Raw genomic sequence first — 13,368 nt, forward strand, 5'->3', positions numbered from 1 at the left:
TGGTAGATAATTATTGTAGCACTAACTTTTATGATCAGATGCTATGTGCTAAGCACTTCACATGCATGCTTTTACTTTTTTGCTCTCAACAACCTCCTCTAGCTGGTTTGAATCCAGATCTCTGTGAATCTGGAGGCCACCCTCAGAACTGCTACAATATCTTGCTGCTTTTGCACATAAATTGGCAGGTGGAAACCAATTATTATCCCACTCATATAAAGCTGACTCTTGCCAGTAAATTGCTCTAGATTGATAGGTATATTTTCTTTTTGATTTTGTAATGAAAAAAAAAAGGGAAAAGAGAGCTTTTAAATTATGGAACATGAAATTGCAGCTTATCATTCAGTTGTGTGTCATTAAAACTGTGCTCTCCTTTTTTTTTTTTTTTTTCCTTCTGGTAAACCCTGACTCCTTGTGTTCGTGAACATTAACTCAGACACTCCTGTCAAGAGCTTAGGGAAGTATTTTAAGTATGTCTGGAAAGATATCACAGTTGTCTGAGTCGTCTATTATTGTAAGAAATGTGAACATGCTGTGATTTGGTATAAGAAACTGTTTTATTTTGGAGGTCAATCATGGTTCTGTACACAAAGCCTTGTGCCACATAATAATGTTTTGGTCAATAACAGATGGATACACAATGAAAGATCCATGTACAGTGAAGGTCCCATGAGATTATAGCACCTCGTGATAGCATTACCGTCTTATTTTGCTTAGGTAACTTCTATGATGTTCCCACAACAACAAAATCCCCTACTGATATATTTCTCAGAATATATCCCCATCTTAAGGGATGCATTTTAATCATTTTGAATTCTTGTTGATTTTTTTTCAGCAGAACAGCAAAAACTTTATAACATATTTCATTCTTTCAGTTCCTTCAGTTTTACTTTCAAATAAAAGATACTTAACACAGTTTGAGTTAAAGGAATAATGAGCCATGAAAGAAATTGCATTCAAGGGGTGCATGACAGGTGGACCTGGGATGCCTCAAGAAAAGTGTCTAGTTCTTCCAACTGTCACTGTGCCTCTCTGTCTCCTCCTCTAGCCCCCCACGCTGGAGTTAGCCCTGCGGAGTACTATCACCAGATGGCCCTGCTGGCCGGCCAGCGCAGCCCCTATGCTGACATCCTCCCCTCTGCTGCCACTGCTGGTGCAGGGGCCATCCACATGGAATATCTTCATGCCATGGATAGTAAGTGACAGGGCTATTTTCTAAAGCCCTGATGGGGTGGGGGTGGGGTGGGGGTGAGAAATACTAACTTATGAAATGGAAAGGAAGGTACAAAAATTAGGTTACTGTCTAACTTTTCAATTCTGAGAAGGGTAGAAGAACCACTGATACTCAGAGCTCTGGTCTCTTGGTTTCTTAGAAAGATTCCTTAGATGTGATCAGCTGGGAATTCCTGTTTGGCTCAGGGACACCAGTGAACAGGAAGACGAAGGCAACTGTGGTTTGGAAGTTGTATATAAATAAAAACAATTGGTGAATTATCCTGCCCTGATTCTTTTGATGACAAAACAAAGGGGCATTTGATCAGTTGTTCTTGATTTCATGGTTTAATGCTTTAAAAATTACGTGAAAAAAAAAAAACTAATTGGTTTTGCATTTTTTACATTAAATGATTGTTTTTCCCTATCTTCTGAACATTAAAACTTATATTTCATTAAGATGTTTTGTAGCTGCTGAGTACGTGAAAGGGTCAAATAGTTACATGTAAGAAAAAAATAAAAATACATTTAGGAAAAAAAATCAGAAGAGTCTACTTCTATTACAAAGCAGTAGAAGAAGATGGGCTCATGAGGTGTGTGCATCATGTATTTTGGGATCCCTAAGGTGTATGATGATCACATTGAGTCCCTGATCATGGCTTTTCAGGACATCCCAGGACTTTCACTTAATCCTATCATGTATTCTTTCCAAGATCCCGAATGGTGAACCTAAAGCCTCACCCACCTCAAACCTCAACTCAGTCCCTCCCATTGGATATGACAGTGGGACTTTGAATAGGGCATTTGCTGGGAGTTTTGTTTTTCTTAACAATAGCAGTCAACTTATGCATTTCTGTCTAGAGTCTGTTTAGGTTCTTCTGTGTGAGAAGGTGTGTATTTGTCATCTCTTTGGCAATTCATTTATCAGGTTTGGAAAAGAGAAGGTGATTGGTTCACACAGGGATATGAATCCACAGCCTTAGTTTCAGTACCACCCAGAAGTACCTCAGTGCAGCCTTTAAAAGCACCCTGTATTGGTTTCCATCCAGCAGCTCCCCCCCTTCCCTCTCCCCCCAAACACAAAGAAGTAAAAGAAATATGTTACATCTTCTGCAGGGGTTTTGTTGTTTGGCTCTGTAGAGAGCTTGCATTTCAGATTCATCATAACCACATTTCAATTAGCGATTGTTGGGGGAAAAAGTTCAGCGTTATTATGCAAATCAGTTATTTAAAATCGGCAAATAAAGAATTAAAATAAGAGAGACTCCTTGGAAGGTCAGCCCACATTACTTTCCGCATTTGATGAGAATGTATTTAGTCAGGCAGTGGCGGTTTTTATCTAAATAAAGGATGAAGCTACCCTTTTACTTTGTAAAAACTAATTAAAGGAATTTTAATTTGCTGGAGTATATGGTAAATTGATTGTCATTAAGTAGGAATATAGATGTCCTATCATTCATCACATAAAAAAGATACCTCCTTTTTCTTTGTCAGAATTTTTTATTACCATAGAGAAACAAAACAATTAACAGGAAGCCAGATTGGAACTCTTCTTGTTGGAACAATAAGAATGCTCTGGCTTCTGTTTCAGAAGGCAGCCGCCTGATTGGTGAAGGACTGCTTCCCTTTCAGCTGCCTTGAAAATGCTTACCTTGTGTTCTAGCAACTCCCTTTGGTGGAACCCCCAAACTACTGTCCCCATATACAGCACTCACTTCTTTTCCTTCACTCAGTTACTTGGGAAGGACATATTAAAAAGTCGGTAGGAAAGTACTAAATTCCTTCCCTGTTAAATAGCTGAAATAGCATTTGGTTAGACAGAATTTACAATGATGAGCGCATGGGAATTTCTGTCATAGGAGATTTGTCCAACGGAGAATTGAAACATTAATCTTAAGTTCCTACATTGCCACCTACAGTGGTAAATCCAAATTGGGATCCACCTGATCAGGCTGATCCATTGTTATGGATCTTCAGGACTAGTTCGTTGACAGATACCACAATAAATGGTTTCAGATGAACACACCTGATTTGTAGATGTGCCAGTGGCAGGCATGTTTGGGTTTCAGCAAGGTAAAGTTAGAGTATTTATATGTAGCATGTTAGAATAAACAGGTCTGTGTATGGCTCTAATTATTCCTTTTGGGATTAGAGGCACCTTAAAGGATACAAAAACTTGTAATCTCTATAAAGAACATCCTAGAGTTGAGGGCCCCTGAGATCCACACTGTTTATATTGACACAGACCCTTGTAACTGTGAACCACTGTTGGAGAGGAAAAACAGAGATATCCCAAGCAGGCCATGTATGACCCTAAGGGTTCCATGGTGGGTGAAAAGGTCACGCAAGGCCCCAGGCTCAATCTTTGCATGATGTGTGGGGGATGTGAAGCCTCTGGTGTTTTATTATGTCCAGTGACCCCCCTTATCGATCTCTTGCATCATTGCAAGAGTTAGTGAGTTAACAAGCTAGAGTTGTTCCAGGGACAAGTGCTGTCTAGCGTGTGTTGCTGCTTTTAACTCTGAGTCCCATTGAGAAAGGTTATTATCCAGGATTACATGGAAATCAACAATAAGTCTGCTCTATCCTTGGAATGTTAGGAAGTGGTATGCCTATCTTCTTTAAAACCTTCCATGATTAAATCAGAATGTGAAATAGGTATGTTTAAGGAAAATATTATAGTAAAAGTAAAATGCTGATTTAAATAGTAAAAGGTGTGCATAGTTTGGATTAAAGTTCTGTACCAACATGGCCCTAAATCAGACTGGGAATGAAACTGTTCTAAATGAACAAACTCATTTTTAATATGCCCAAAAGAAAAATTTGAGTAGGCACCACATTTGTCAAATTGGTTTTCCAGTTGTATACAAGGATAGTACTAACTAAGTTCCAGTTTGTGATTACAGTATTAACTAGGCTGGCTTTCATATTCATCTAACCCTTTTCGTTAAATTATCACAAAGCTCACTTGATCGTTACTTGTGTCAAGACCCATCTCTGGGTGAAGAAAGTATTCCTAGTGAATTATCCGGGGGGATCAAGCGTCTACACCTTTTTCTGTAGAGAAGGTTTACCTAGTACTTCAGTTTTCTGGGTACTTCAAAATTGCCTCCTTCCTGTAAGCAGGTATACCTGGTTGGTGTTTTAAGCTATTCACGTTTGATTTGCCTCTTTCCTGGGGGATTATGTTTCTATTCTTTTGTTAAATTTTAGGTCCAATAACTCTGTCATAAATGTGACCTTCTCAAAGGTGGGAGTGGAACCTGTGGGAGATTCAGATCTTCATATTTACCAAATATGAATGCAAATGGGAATTTAGTTTTTAATTCCTCAGGTAAACCCAATTGTATTAATTTGGAATCTTAAGATGAGTTGCTGATCTCCAGATCAGGACTGCATGGCGGAATCTTCTTGAAGGCTAAAAATTCTAATAAATGCATTATCCTCTGTTGGTTCTGATTGGAGAAGCAAGTTCCAGAGAAAAATTAACATGCACGTGGAATCTCATTATCACTCTCAAAGAGATTTTTGTCTGCCCTCTTGGAAAACCTATCCACAAATAACATCCCAAGACTTAATGTTTCTTGGGATCTATGTTTTTCGAGTTTGGGGAATTTAGGTCAGCTGTCCTCAAGCTTGCTACTGTTGAGCCAGATAGTCTTTATTATGGGGCTGCCCTGTACATTTCAGCAGCACCCCTAGCCTCTCCCCACTAGATGCCAGTAGCACTCCCTGAGTTGTGAGGCCTATAATGTCTCCAGATGTTGTCACAGTTCTCCTGGGGTACGAAATAACCCCCAATCGAGAACCACTGATTTAGGGTAATATAAGTTGTTTTAGTAATGCTTTAAGCATTCCAGGGAGCAGATAACTCCAGAAATCATGGGGGAAAGAAGGGCATAGCGAAGCTGAAGTTTTATTTTAGGATGCTCTAGCTCATATTTTCCTTCGGCTCATTGCCTTAAAATGGCGTGTGCAGGGGTGGGGAGGGCGGTGCGTTGCAACTGTGCAACTGTGGGAACCACTGTCTTTGTCGCTTGTGGTGAATTAATGATGGGAATATCTAAACAGCCGTCAGATTCATAAATCACTAGCAATGAGAGGGATAACACATAAAAGTCTCTCCCTTTTGTTTAGCGATTTATCATTTTGCCTGCACATTAATAAACAGAGCTCCCCCGAGGTAAGCCTCTGGAAGATAAATATTTCTCCCTGATTTCCTCAATTGTAGCCAGTAGATCACAAGGGGGAGGAACGGTGCTTGTCACCACAAGTTGCCGGCTTCTTATCCTTCACTTCTCTCTCACAGGCCAGTCGCAATCAATAACAGGTATAGAGTCCAACTGCAGGTAATCAGGTTCTGTTTTGTTTATATAACAGGCACCAGATTCCCCAGCCCCAGGCTGTCAGCCAGGCCGAGCCGAAAACGCACCCTGTCCATATCACCACTGTCCGATCATAGCTTTGACCTTCAGACCATGATAAGGACATCTCCCAACTCCCTGGTCACAATTCTCAATAATTCCCGTAGCAGCTCTTCAGCCAGTGGCTCCTATGGTCACTTATCTGCAAGTGCAATCAGGTATGTATTTTCCTGAATCCATTATATGTGTTTTTAGTGAAATGTCATCACTTGAGTGCACCCATCATGATGCATGTTCTGTACTGATTGCTTTAAGAGGAAGAATAAAAACCTGTCCCAGGACACAAGTCACATATCAGGACAGTGAATTGAAGACTATTAATCCGTCCCCAGATAATTTTTTTACATACTTGAGTCAGTAGTAGCCCATGTATAGAAAGAGTAGTTGTTCATTTATGATGAAATGAGACAGGGAGTATGGCAAGCCTTTTTATCTAGGTCTTTCCTTACTAATAATACTTTTCCAGAGTAAAACCCATTTTGTACTTGGTTGTGTGACAAATGTACAGAACAGGAACAAAAATAAGAAGGCCAGTTGTGACAAAAATCTTGTCCTACTATTGTTAAAGGAATGCAATCCACTGAGAGGGAAAAAGAAAAAGTTAAGAGTGGATTTTTAGTACAATTGAAAATAAATGTAGATGACTTTGGAAAACCAAACCTGGTTGGTACTGGTCAGTTATCACAGGGAACGTGGTAACAGAACGTATCCTGGTTTTCCTATTACATATTTTCAGATTAATTTCAAAGAGCTTAGCTTTGATCATGCCTTTTCTATAGAATGAAAGCACTTTGACACTTCCTTACATGAAAGTAAGGAATGTAAACATGATTGTAAACACAATTAATATGAAGTATTTCTCTTCACTTATGATTGCACTTGTACCGATATCAATAAATAGAGAATAAGCCAAAATGGAATTTTATGCGTATTTATACTGCTTTTGTCTGCTCATAATTTACTGTTTGAACTGAGCTAGTTCACAAATGATGGAGATAGAATTAACTTGGTAATCTCATTAGTTAATTAAGCAATCCTGGTTGTGAACTTCAGATCTCATTTCACCTAAAATTTTCACTTTTGCAAACCACAAATGATTCTTGGCCTTAAAAGTACAGACTAAAGGCTGTTTTCGTTAGTCTTGCTTTTAATAAGCGAGGGAAATATGTTTTAATGTTTGTTTCTATGAAAGGGCAAAAGCATTCATTGTTAATTGATGGGTTTTCCATGGTGAGTCCATGTTTGAGAAACCTCAAGTGTCCAGGAAAAAAAAAAATGTTAGCAGTAGGAACATAACCATATTTACTAGAAATAATAAATGACATAATGTTCTTCACTGCAGTATATTTTTTTAAAAATTTCATTGATGCATTATAATTATAGATAATATTCACTACAGTTTTGACTCTTCTAGTTCAGTTATCCATGATGCTCATTTCAGGCAAGTTAATGTTTAAATATCATAAATCTTGGTTTAGTTAATGTTTAAATATCATAAATCTTGGTTTTTGTGTGTCATTTTCTGCTGCTTTTCTTTGTTCTTTTCACTTGACCAATAACATGTAGAAACATGAAGTAAAGCAAGTAACTGTACTTCTGAAATGGTAGTCAGTACACTGAGAGTGTGTTTTCTGGGGTGCTTTCAAGATTAACCACTGTAATCATTATAGGTGTTGGAGTCAGACCTATTTGGAGTCAGATTTCAGCTTTTCCACGAAGCAGCTGTGTAAGCCTAAATTACCCTTCTGCTCTGAAATTCAGTCTTCACATTTGTAAGCTGCAAATATGACACCCAGTATATAGGAAAGGGGCACTTTTTATTAAAGCTAGTGTGGATCTACAATGGTGGGATAATACCTTCTGCCTCCCCGAATAGGTGAAGTCACAGTAGAACCGACCCAGGATTGTCCCTGATGGGGCTGAAACTAATATGGGCCCGGCTATGCTATACCAGTGACCATTCCATTCTGGCCATGAGGAAGTGAGCCACTCAATACCTGGATGTTCCTGCACTTCTGGCAAATATGCCTAGGTCATAGAGTGCCATTGGCTATATCTCAATTTGCTCAGATTATGCAGTTAGTACATGGCTTGACTGGAAATGTGGCATACTGTGATGTTCATACAAGCTTTCATTCACATATAAACACTCTGTCAACAACCTTTCTCTCCCTTCTGTTCAATTTCTCATCCTTCTTGATCTCTGCCAAGCTAGTTCTAGTAGTTGAGAGAACATCAGTGTGCTGACTTAGAATAATGATTTTTCCCTCTTCCCTCCAGGGCAAATGCCTTCATTCTCATTAGAGGTGGAGGAAGAGATTCACTTTACAAAATCAGTCAGGTTTCAGGAGAGCCAGTGACAGTCAGCTGACCCAAAGCCATCACACCCTCATTTTCCTTCTTGTCTCTGAGCCTTTGTATATTCTCTGACTCTTTAATACACAAGAACACTATGTTAAGATAAATATGTCATTTCTAATAAGTAGGAGATAATCAAGATAACCCAAGATGAGATCCCCTTGCCATGTTAAGATGATAATTAGGATAACTGTAACTAGCTATACCACCATTTTCCAGTTCTTGGGCTAGAAGAACAGTAGTACTTTGCCTTTCCTTGTCCTAAGTTTCATTTTGTGAGATCTAAAAACTGACTTTATCAATAGCCAGTTAGTGGTAGAACCAATGGATGGCAGGAAAGGAAGACTTCTGAAAGGGCAGCCAACTTCCTCCAGAGTGAGAGGTGGAAGAGAGAACGTGGTTGGAAGTGCATTTGATCTCTGTGATGTACCAGGTAACAGGGTAGTGGAGACCCAAGACACACTCACCTGTTTTCACCTCACAGCAGTTTTGAAAAACAAAGTAATGTTCTTTTTGTTTTATGAACAAGCACAGTGGGTCTTTGCAAGATGAAGTTGGCCCGAGTCCTGTGCCTGGTGAACATAAATGTCTGCATTCCAATCTTTGCTTGTTAATTTAATCCAAGCACATGTGACTTTTATTTTTACATGTTTTCTAATACCTAATTTGCCTTTGGTATTGGCAGTGCATAGGTAAAGATGTCATTAAATTTTTAAGGATACTATTAAACTTAATGACTTAACTTTAATGACTTGAATGTTTAAAGATAGTCATTCAGATTTCTACAGCATGCCATAGCCATCTCCTTCATATTTGTACCTTAGTTCTTGTCAAAGAGATCAATAATAGCATTTATCATTATTTGATAAAAATGTATTTACTTCTTCATTGAATGGCTTGCTGCTTGCCTTCAATAGGACACAACATTAAAAAGCTCTAGTCCCACCCTTCAACCCCTGTGTCCTTTTACAATGGTACCACCAACAAATAGCCCTTGAATAAATAAATTAAGGAGCTCTTTCATGAGTAACTAGAATGTCAATTACCACTTTTATTAAAGGTCGTTTCTATAGGGTAGATGTATAATACTATTTTTTTCCAAAAATTAAGGTCTGTATGAAGGCTATTTTCCTCCTGATTGATAGATAGATATAGAAACAAAGGGATAGTTACAAAATAAAGGATTAAAAGAGCAAGTGTCTATCTAAAAGTTTGTATATGGTTTTGTACTTTTTATATATTTGCTTAATAATTCAGACAGCTCTAAAAATGCCATATAAAACAAATATTCACAAAAGCCCAGTGGCATATCAAAATATAGTACTTGGTTATGTCAGACTTTTTCAAACATGTTGTCCAGATGTACATCACAAGTCTTTTTTTTTTTTTTAATCTTATAGCTAATATAACTCAAAGAATAACTGCACACATGGGAAAGTATATTGTGAAATATTTCAAGTCTCCTGAAGTTGTAAGTTCTCAATCACACTGGAGAATTCCATCTAAGACTAGATGGTTTACATTATTAAAAGCAGCCTGTAGTCCTCGCCCCACAAAGTTAAAGCTAATGCTGTAAATATCCAGTTATTCACATTAAATTAAATTTAAAATATCTTACTCATGCTAATACCTTCTCTTAGATATTGAACTGTTATTAGAAGACAAGGTATTTCAAATGATCCTCATCTTCCTATAATTTTTTGGCTAATGTAAATGGAAAAGAGAAATTTCTAACCCTCCAATATAGCTTTCTTGCTTTCAATTGAATAGCTAAAATTGTTTCCTACCCTTAGTAATTTTAGGTCTGGTGTGGTTGGGACAGATATCTCAATGAAAATGACCTTTTCCTATTCCACCTCACCCACTGAGCTGGGGGGCAAGACCTACAACTTAATTAGTGCAGGTTTTTCTGTTGCTAACACACAGGAGCTCAGCCTTGAGACCAGAGAGTAGATCATGGTCTCTGTTCAGTGCCTCATCAGCCTTCTCTGTAGGACAGTAGGATCCTGGAAGAAGAATGTATCTGGCAGGTTCATCAATGCTGCCGGATGGGAGGTAGGAACCTGTCTGGCCTTCATGCTGTTTGCTGAAAGTAAATGCCTTGTTTATGTTGGAGAGACAACACAAAAATGAATAAAGAAACACTTTGGAAACTAGGTGAATTCAGTGCCAGATTACCAGTGTCTTTAAAAAATCTCTGGTTCCATCTTCTAAATATTATGAGATGACTTTCTTTATCTCGTAGTATCACTAAAAGCAATAAGTACCATCTAAAAGAGAGAGAGAGAGAGAGAGAGAGAGAGAGAGAGAGAGAGAGAGAGAGAGAGAGGAAGTGTTAGTTTTAGGGTTTGTTTGTTTTTTTTTTCAATTATTCATTCCCCAATATTTAGCTGAGTTGAATAACTACTTGTTGCTGTCTGTGCTGGGCATGGGACTTACAAAAATGAGTGAGACATGATTCTTGTGGAACAGAGGGAAAGAAAGGCCTCTGAGAAGGAATGATTAAATAAATGAGTGCACAAATGAACTTCTAGGGGTTCAGTGCAATAGAGGAAATGGCCCAGGTATTAACAGAGAATATTACAGAGGGCCTAATTTAGGTGGGTTGAAAATTGAGACCTGGGAGATGAAGATGAGCCACCTCCGGTAGAGCTTTCTACAACTTTCTAAGAAGAGTCAGCAGATATAGACCTTGAGATAGGAAGAACAGGCCATCAGAGAATAGTAACCAAAGGACAGTTCCTCTGGGACACAAGGTTGGTGACATAGGCAGGGACTGGTTATGCCATAGTATATCCTGATATCCTTGATCCAGAGCAATAGAGAGAAGACTTGGAGCCTCTTTCTGCAGCTTTTTGATTTTATGGATGAGAAAACTGATGCTTGAGAGATGGGTGAGTGTAGTTGAGGCACAGATTCAACCTGGTAGGTCTACCCCTGAATTTCCTCTTTTTATTCTCCATGCCAACTTCCTTCTGTCTTAGAATTCCTCAAATGTGAGAAGCTGGCTAAGAGGAAGGTGGGAAGAACTATTTGTAACAGAAAAATAATATCCGATGACGTTTACAAGAAATTGATTATCCTTATATTTACATGGATGATCAATTACATGATTTGAATGTTTTGAGCCAAATCTCACTGGAGAGTATATCACTGGTGTTCATGTTCATGGGGGTCTTTATTTATTTGTTCAATGGCAAGTAGCTTTTTAGTGTTTTCTTCTTCTTCTTTTTCTTTTTGTGGTACTAGTACTTAAACCCAGGGACATGACCACTTAGCTACATCCCAGCCCCTTTTTATTTTTATTTATTTATTTTTTTGAGATAGAGTCTTGCTACATTGCCAAAGGTCTTATTAAGATGCTCAAGCTACCTTGAACTTGCAATCTTAGCCTCCGAAGTCACTGGGATTATAGGCGAGCTTCACTGTGTCCAGCAGCTTTTAGTTTTTTATAACACTCTCATGATATAAAGCACAATGCATTTTTCTCCAAAGCTTTTCAGAGTGTGTATGCCTGAAGTAAATGTTGGAATACTTATTCATTTTGTGAGTGTGTGGGTCTTTATATGTATGCTCTTTACTACCGAGACTGGGCTGGGTTTTCCAATAAACTTGCCCTGGGTATTTTTATGAATGAAAGTGGAAGCTTTATTTTGTTCCTCCAAAATGATAGCACATGGGTGCATGGGTAAGTGCCTATATCTCCCCATACATCAATAATGGTAGCTGTTGGCCCATTCTCTGCAAAACTGGAAAGAATTGTTATTTGAATGACAGCTGTTGTACAATCAATCCTCTTCTAATACAGCTGTAACCAGAAAGTGGAAGACCGAATTAGTACAACAGCCACAGAGTGGCTAGGGAGTTTGGTTTTGATTAGAATGGTCTCTCCCTGACCCCTCTTTTCTTGAATTTCTGAAGTTGTGGTGCCATCATGTTACCTTCATGCTACCTGACTTTACCTCCAATACTTTCATGAGTAAAAGGATTAATAAAAGAGATTGGATACCAAGAAGCAAATAGCACCATCGAATTCTTGAGCCTTTAGGAAACTGAGTGTCATTTGGCACAGATTTCTTAATCCTAGTGTCCTAACCTAAAATGATCATATGAGTTTGCATATAAGTTTCTTCTAATGTTGTTTTAAAAGAAAAATCTAAACCTGAACAAATTTACCAACCAAGGCAATTAAAAAATATGTTTATAGGTGATTAGTAGGTAGAGTTGATTTTATATTTAATAAAGAGGTGCCACCTATTTTTTTTTTCTTCCTAATGGACCAAGAGATTGGTGCCTTTGTGATTTGGGCAATCCTGAGCTCCCACTAAAGGTCTGCTGTTGCTTAGTTCTCTAATCAGTTGCATGCCTGCCTAGTTCTGTGCAGGCCATCCTAGATCATGGAGAGATTCCAGAGATGAATCTGGAAACTGATGAGCCTTCCTGAGGAAGCAAATGTAGATAAAAGATGTGGAAGACTTACTGCTCAATTACTCCCACACGCCAAGTATACTGTGCCCTGGCACAAACAAACAAAGAAATTTTTAAAAAGTGTCCTTAGCATTGCTATTATATGAGATACTCCATGAAAACTCTAAGGGAAAACTGTTATTTTAGTGGAGGGTTAAATTGACCTGTGGATTGCAGTTATTTCAAATAATAAAATAACTGGGTGCTGTGGCCCACTCCTGTATTTCTAGCAGCTTTGGAGGCTGAGGCAGGAGGTTTGCAAGTTCAAGCTCAGCCTCAGCAAAAGTGAGGTGCAAAGCAACTCAGTGAGACCTTGTCTCTAAATAAAATACAAAATAAGGCTAGGGATGTGGTTTAGTGGTCAAGTGCAACTGGGTTCAATCTCCAGTACCCAAAATAAAATAAAATAAGACAAAATAAAATAAAATAAAATAATGGCTTTATCCTTTAAGTGTGCAGTAACTAGGTAATATAGCCTCTTAATATCTGATTTTTTTCTCAATTATTTTTCATTTTCAGGTAAAAACAATCAGCTCCATTTTCTCTTCCAATACAGAGGACTGCAACAAGCCAAATTGTGCTGTATTACATATGATTATTAAGGAACCCAACATATTCCCCACCCTCAACCACAAACCATATGTAGAATTGCTGAAGTATTTTAAAAACACATTATGGAATTTTTTTTCATATGCTACTTTAATTGATTTTTATTCACTTGCTTTGAATATTAGTGCCTTTGAAATGCTTATATTTTAAATAAACATTTAAAGAGCAATTTTCTACAATATAAACTTTTAGTGTCCCTACTTCTATACATTCCAGGAATTAAATATGAATTTAGTTTACAGATCTATCACAAGGACTTCTGTACAAATGTTGATTCACATCACTTCATTTGAAAAAA

The 13,368-nt window shown here is 38.0% G+C and overlaps 1 protein-coding gene across 2 annotated transcripts in view; it reads left to right on the forward strand.

Annotated features, from left to right (window-relative positions):
- Positions 1-13,368, forward strand: part of GLI3 (GLI family zinc finger 3) — a 279,826-nt gene that overhangs the window by 190,302 nt on the left and 76,156 nt on the right. For both annotated transcript variants that reach the window (XM_081285013.1, XM_081285012.1), the window contains exons 6-7: positions 1,049-1,195; positions 5,593-5,794. In XM_081285013.1, the coding sequence (XP_081141139.1) occupies positions 1,049-1,195; positions 5,593-5,794 (349 nt within the window). The remainder of the gene's footprint in view (positions 1-1,048; positions 1,196-5,592; positions 5,795-13,368) is intronic.

The sequence above is a fragment of the Spermophilus citellus genome, assembly GCF_964194105.1.
Source record: "Spermophilus citellus genome assembly, chromosome: 3".
Classification (NCBI taxonomy): domain Eukaryota; kingdom Metazoa; phylum Chordata; class Mammalia; order Rodentia; family Sciuridae; genus Spermophilus; species Spermophilus citellus.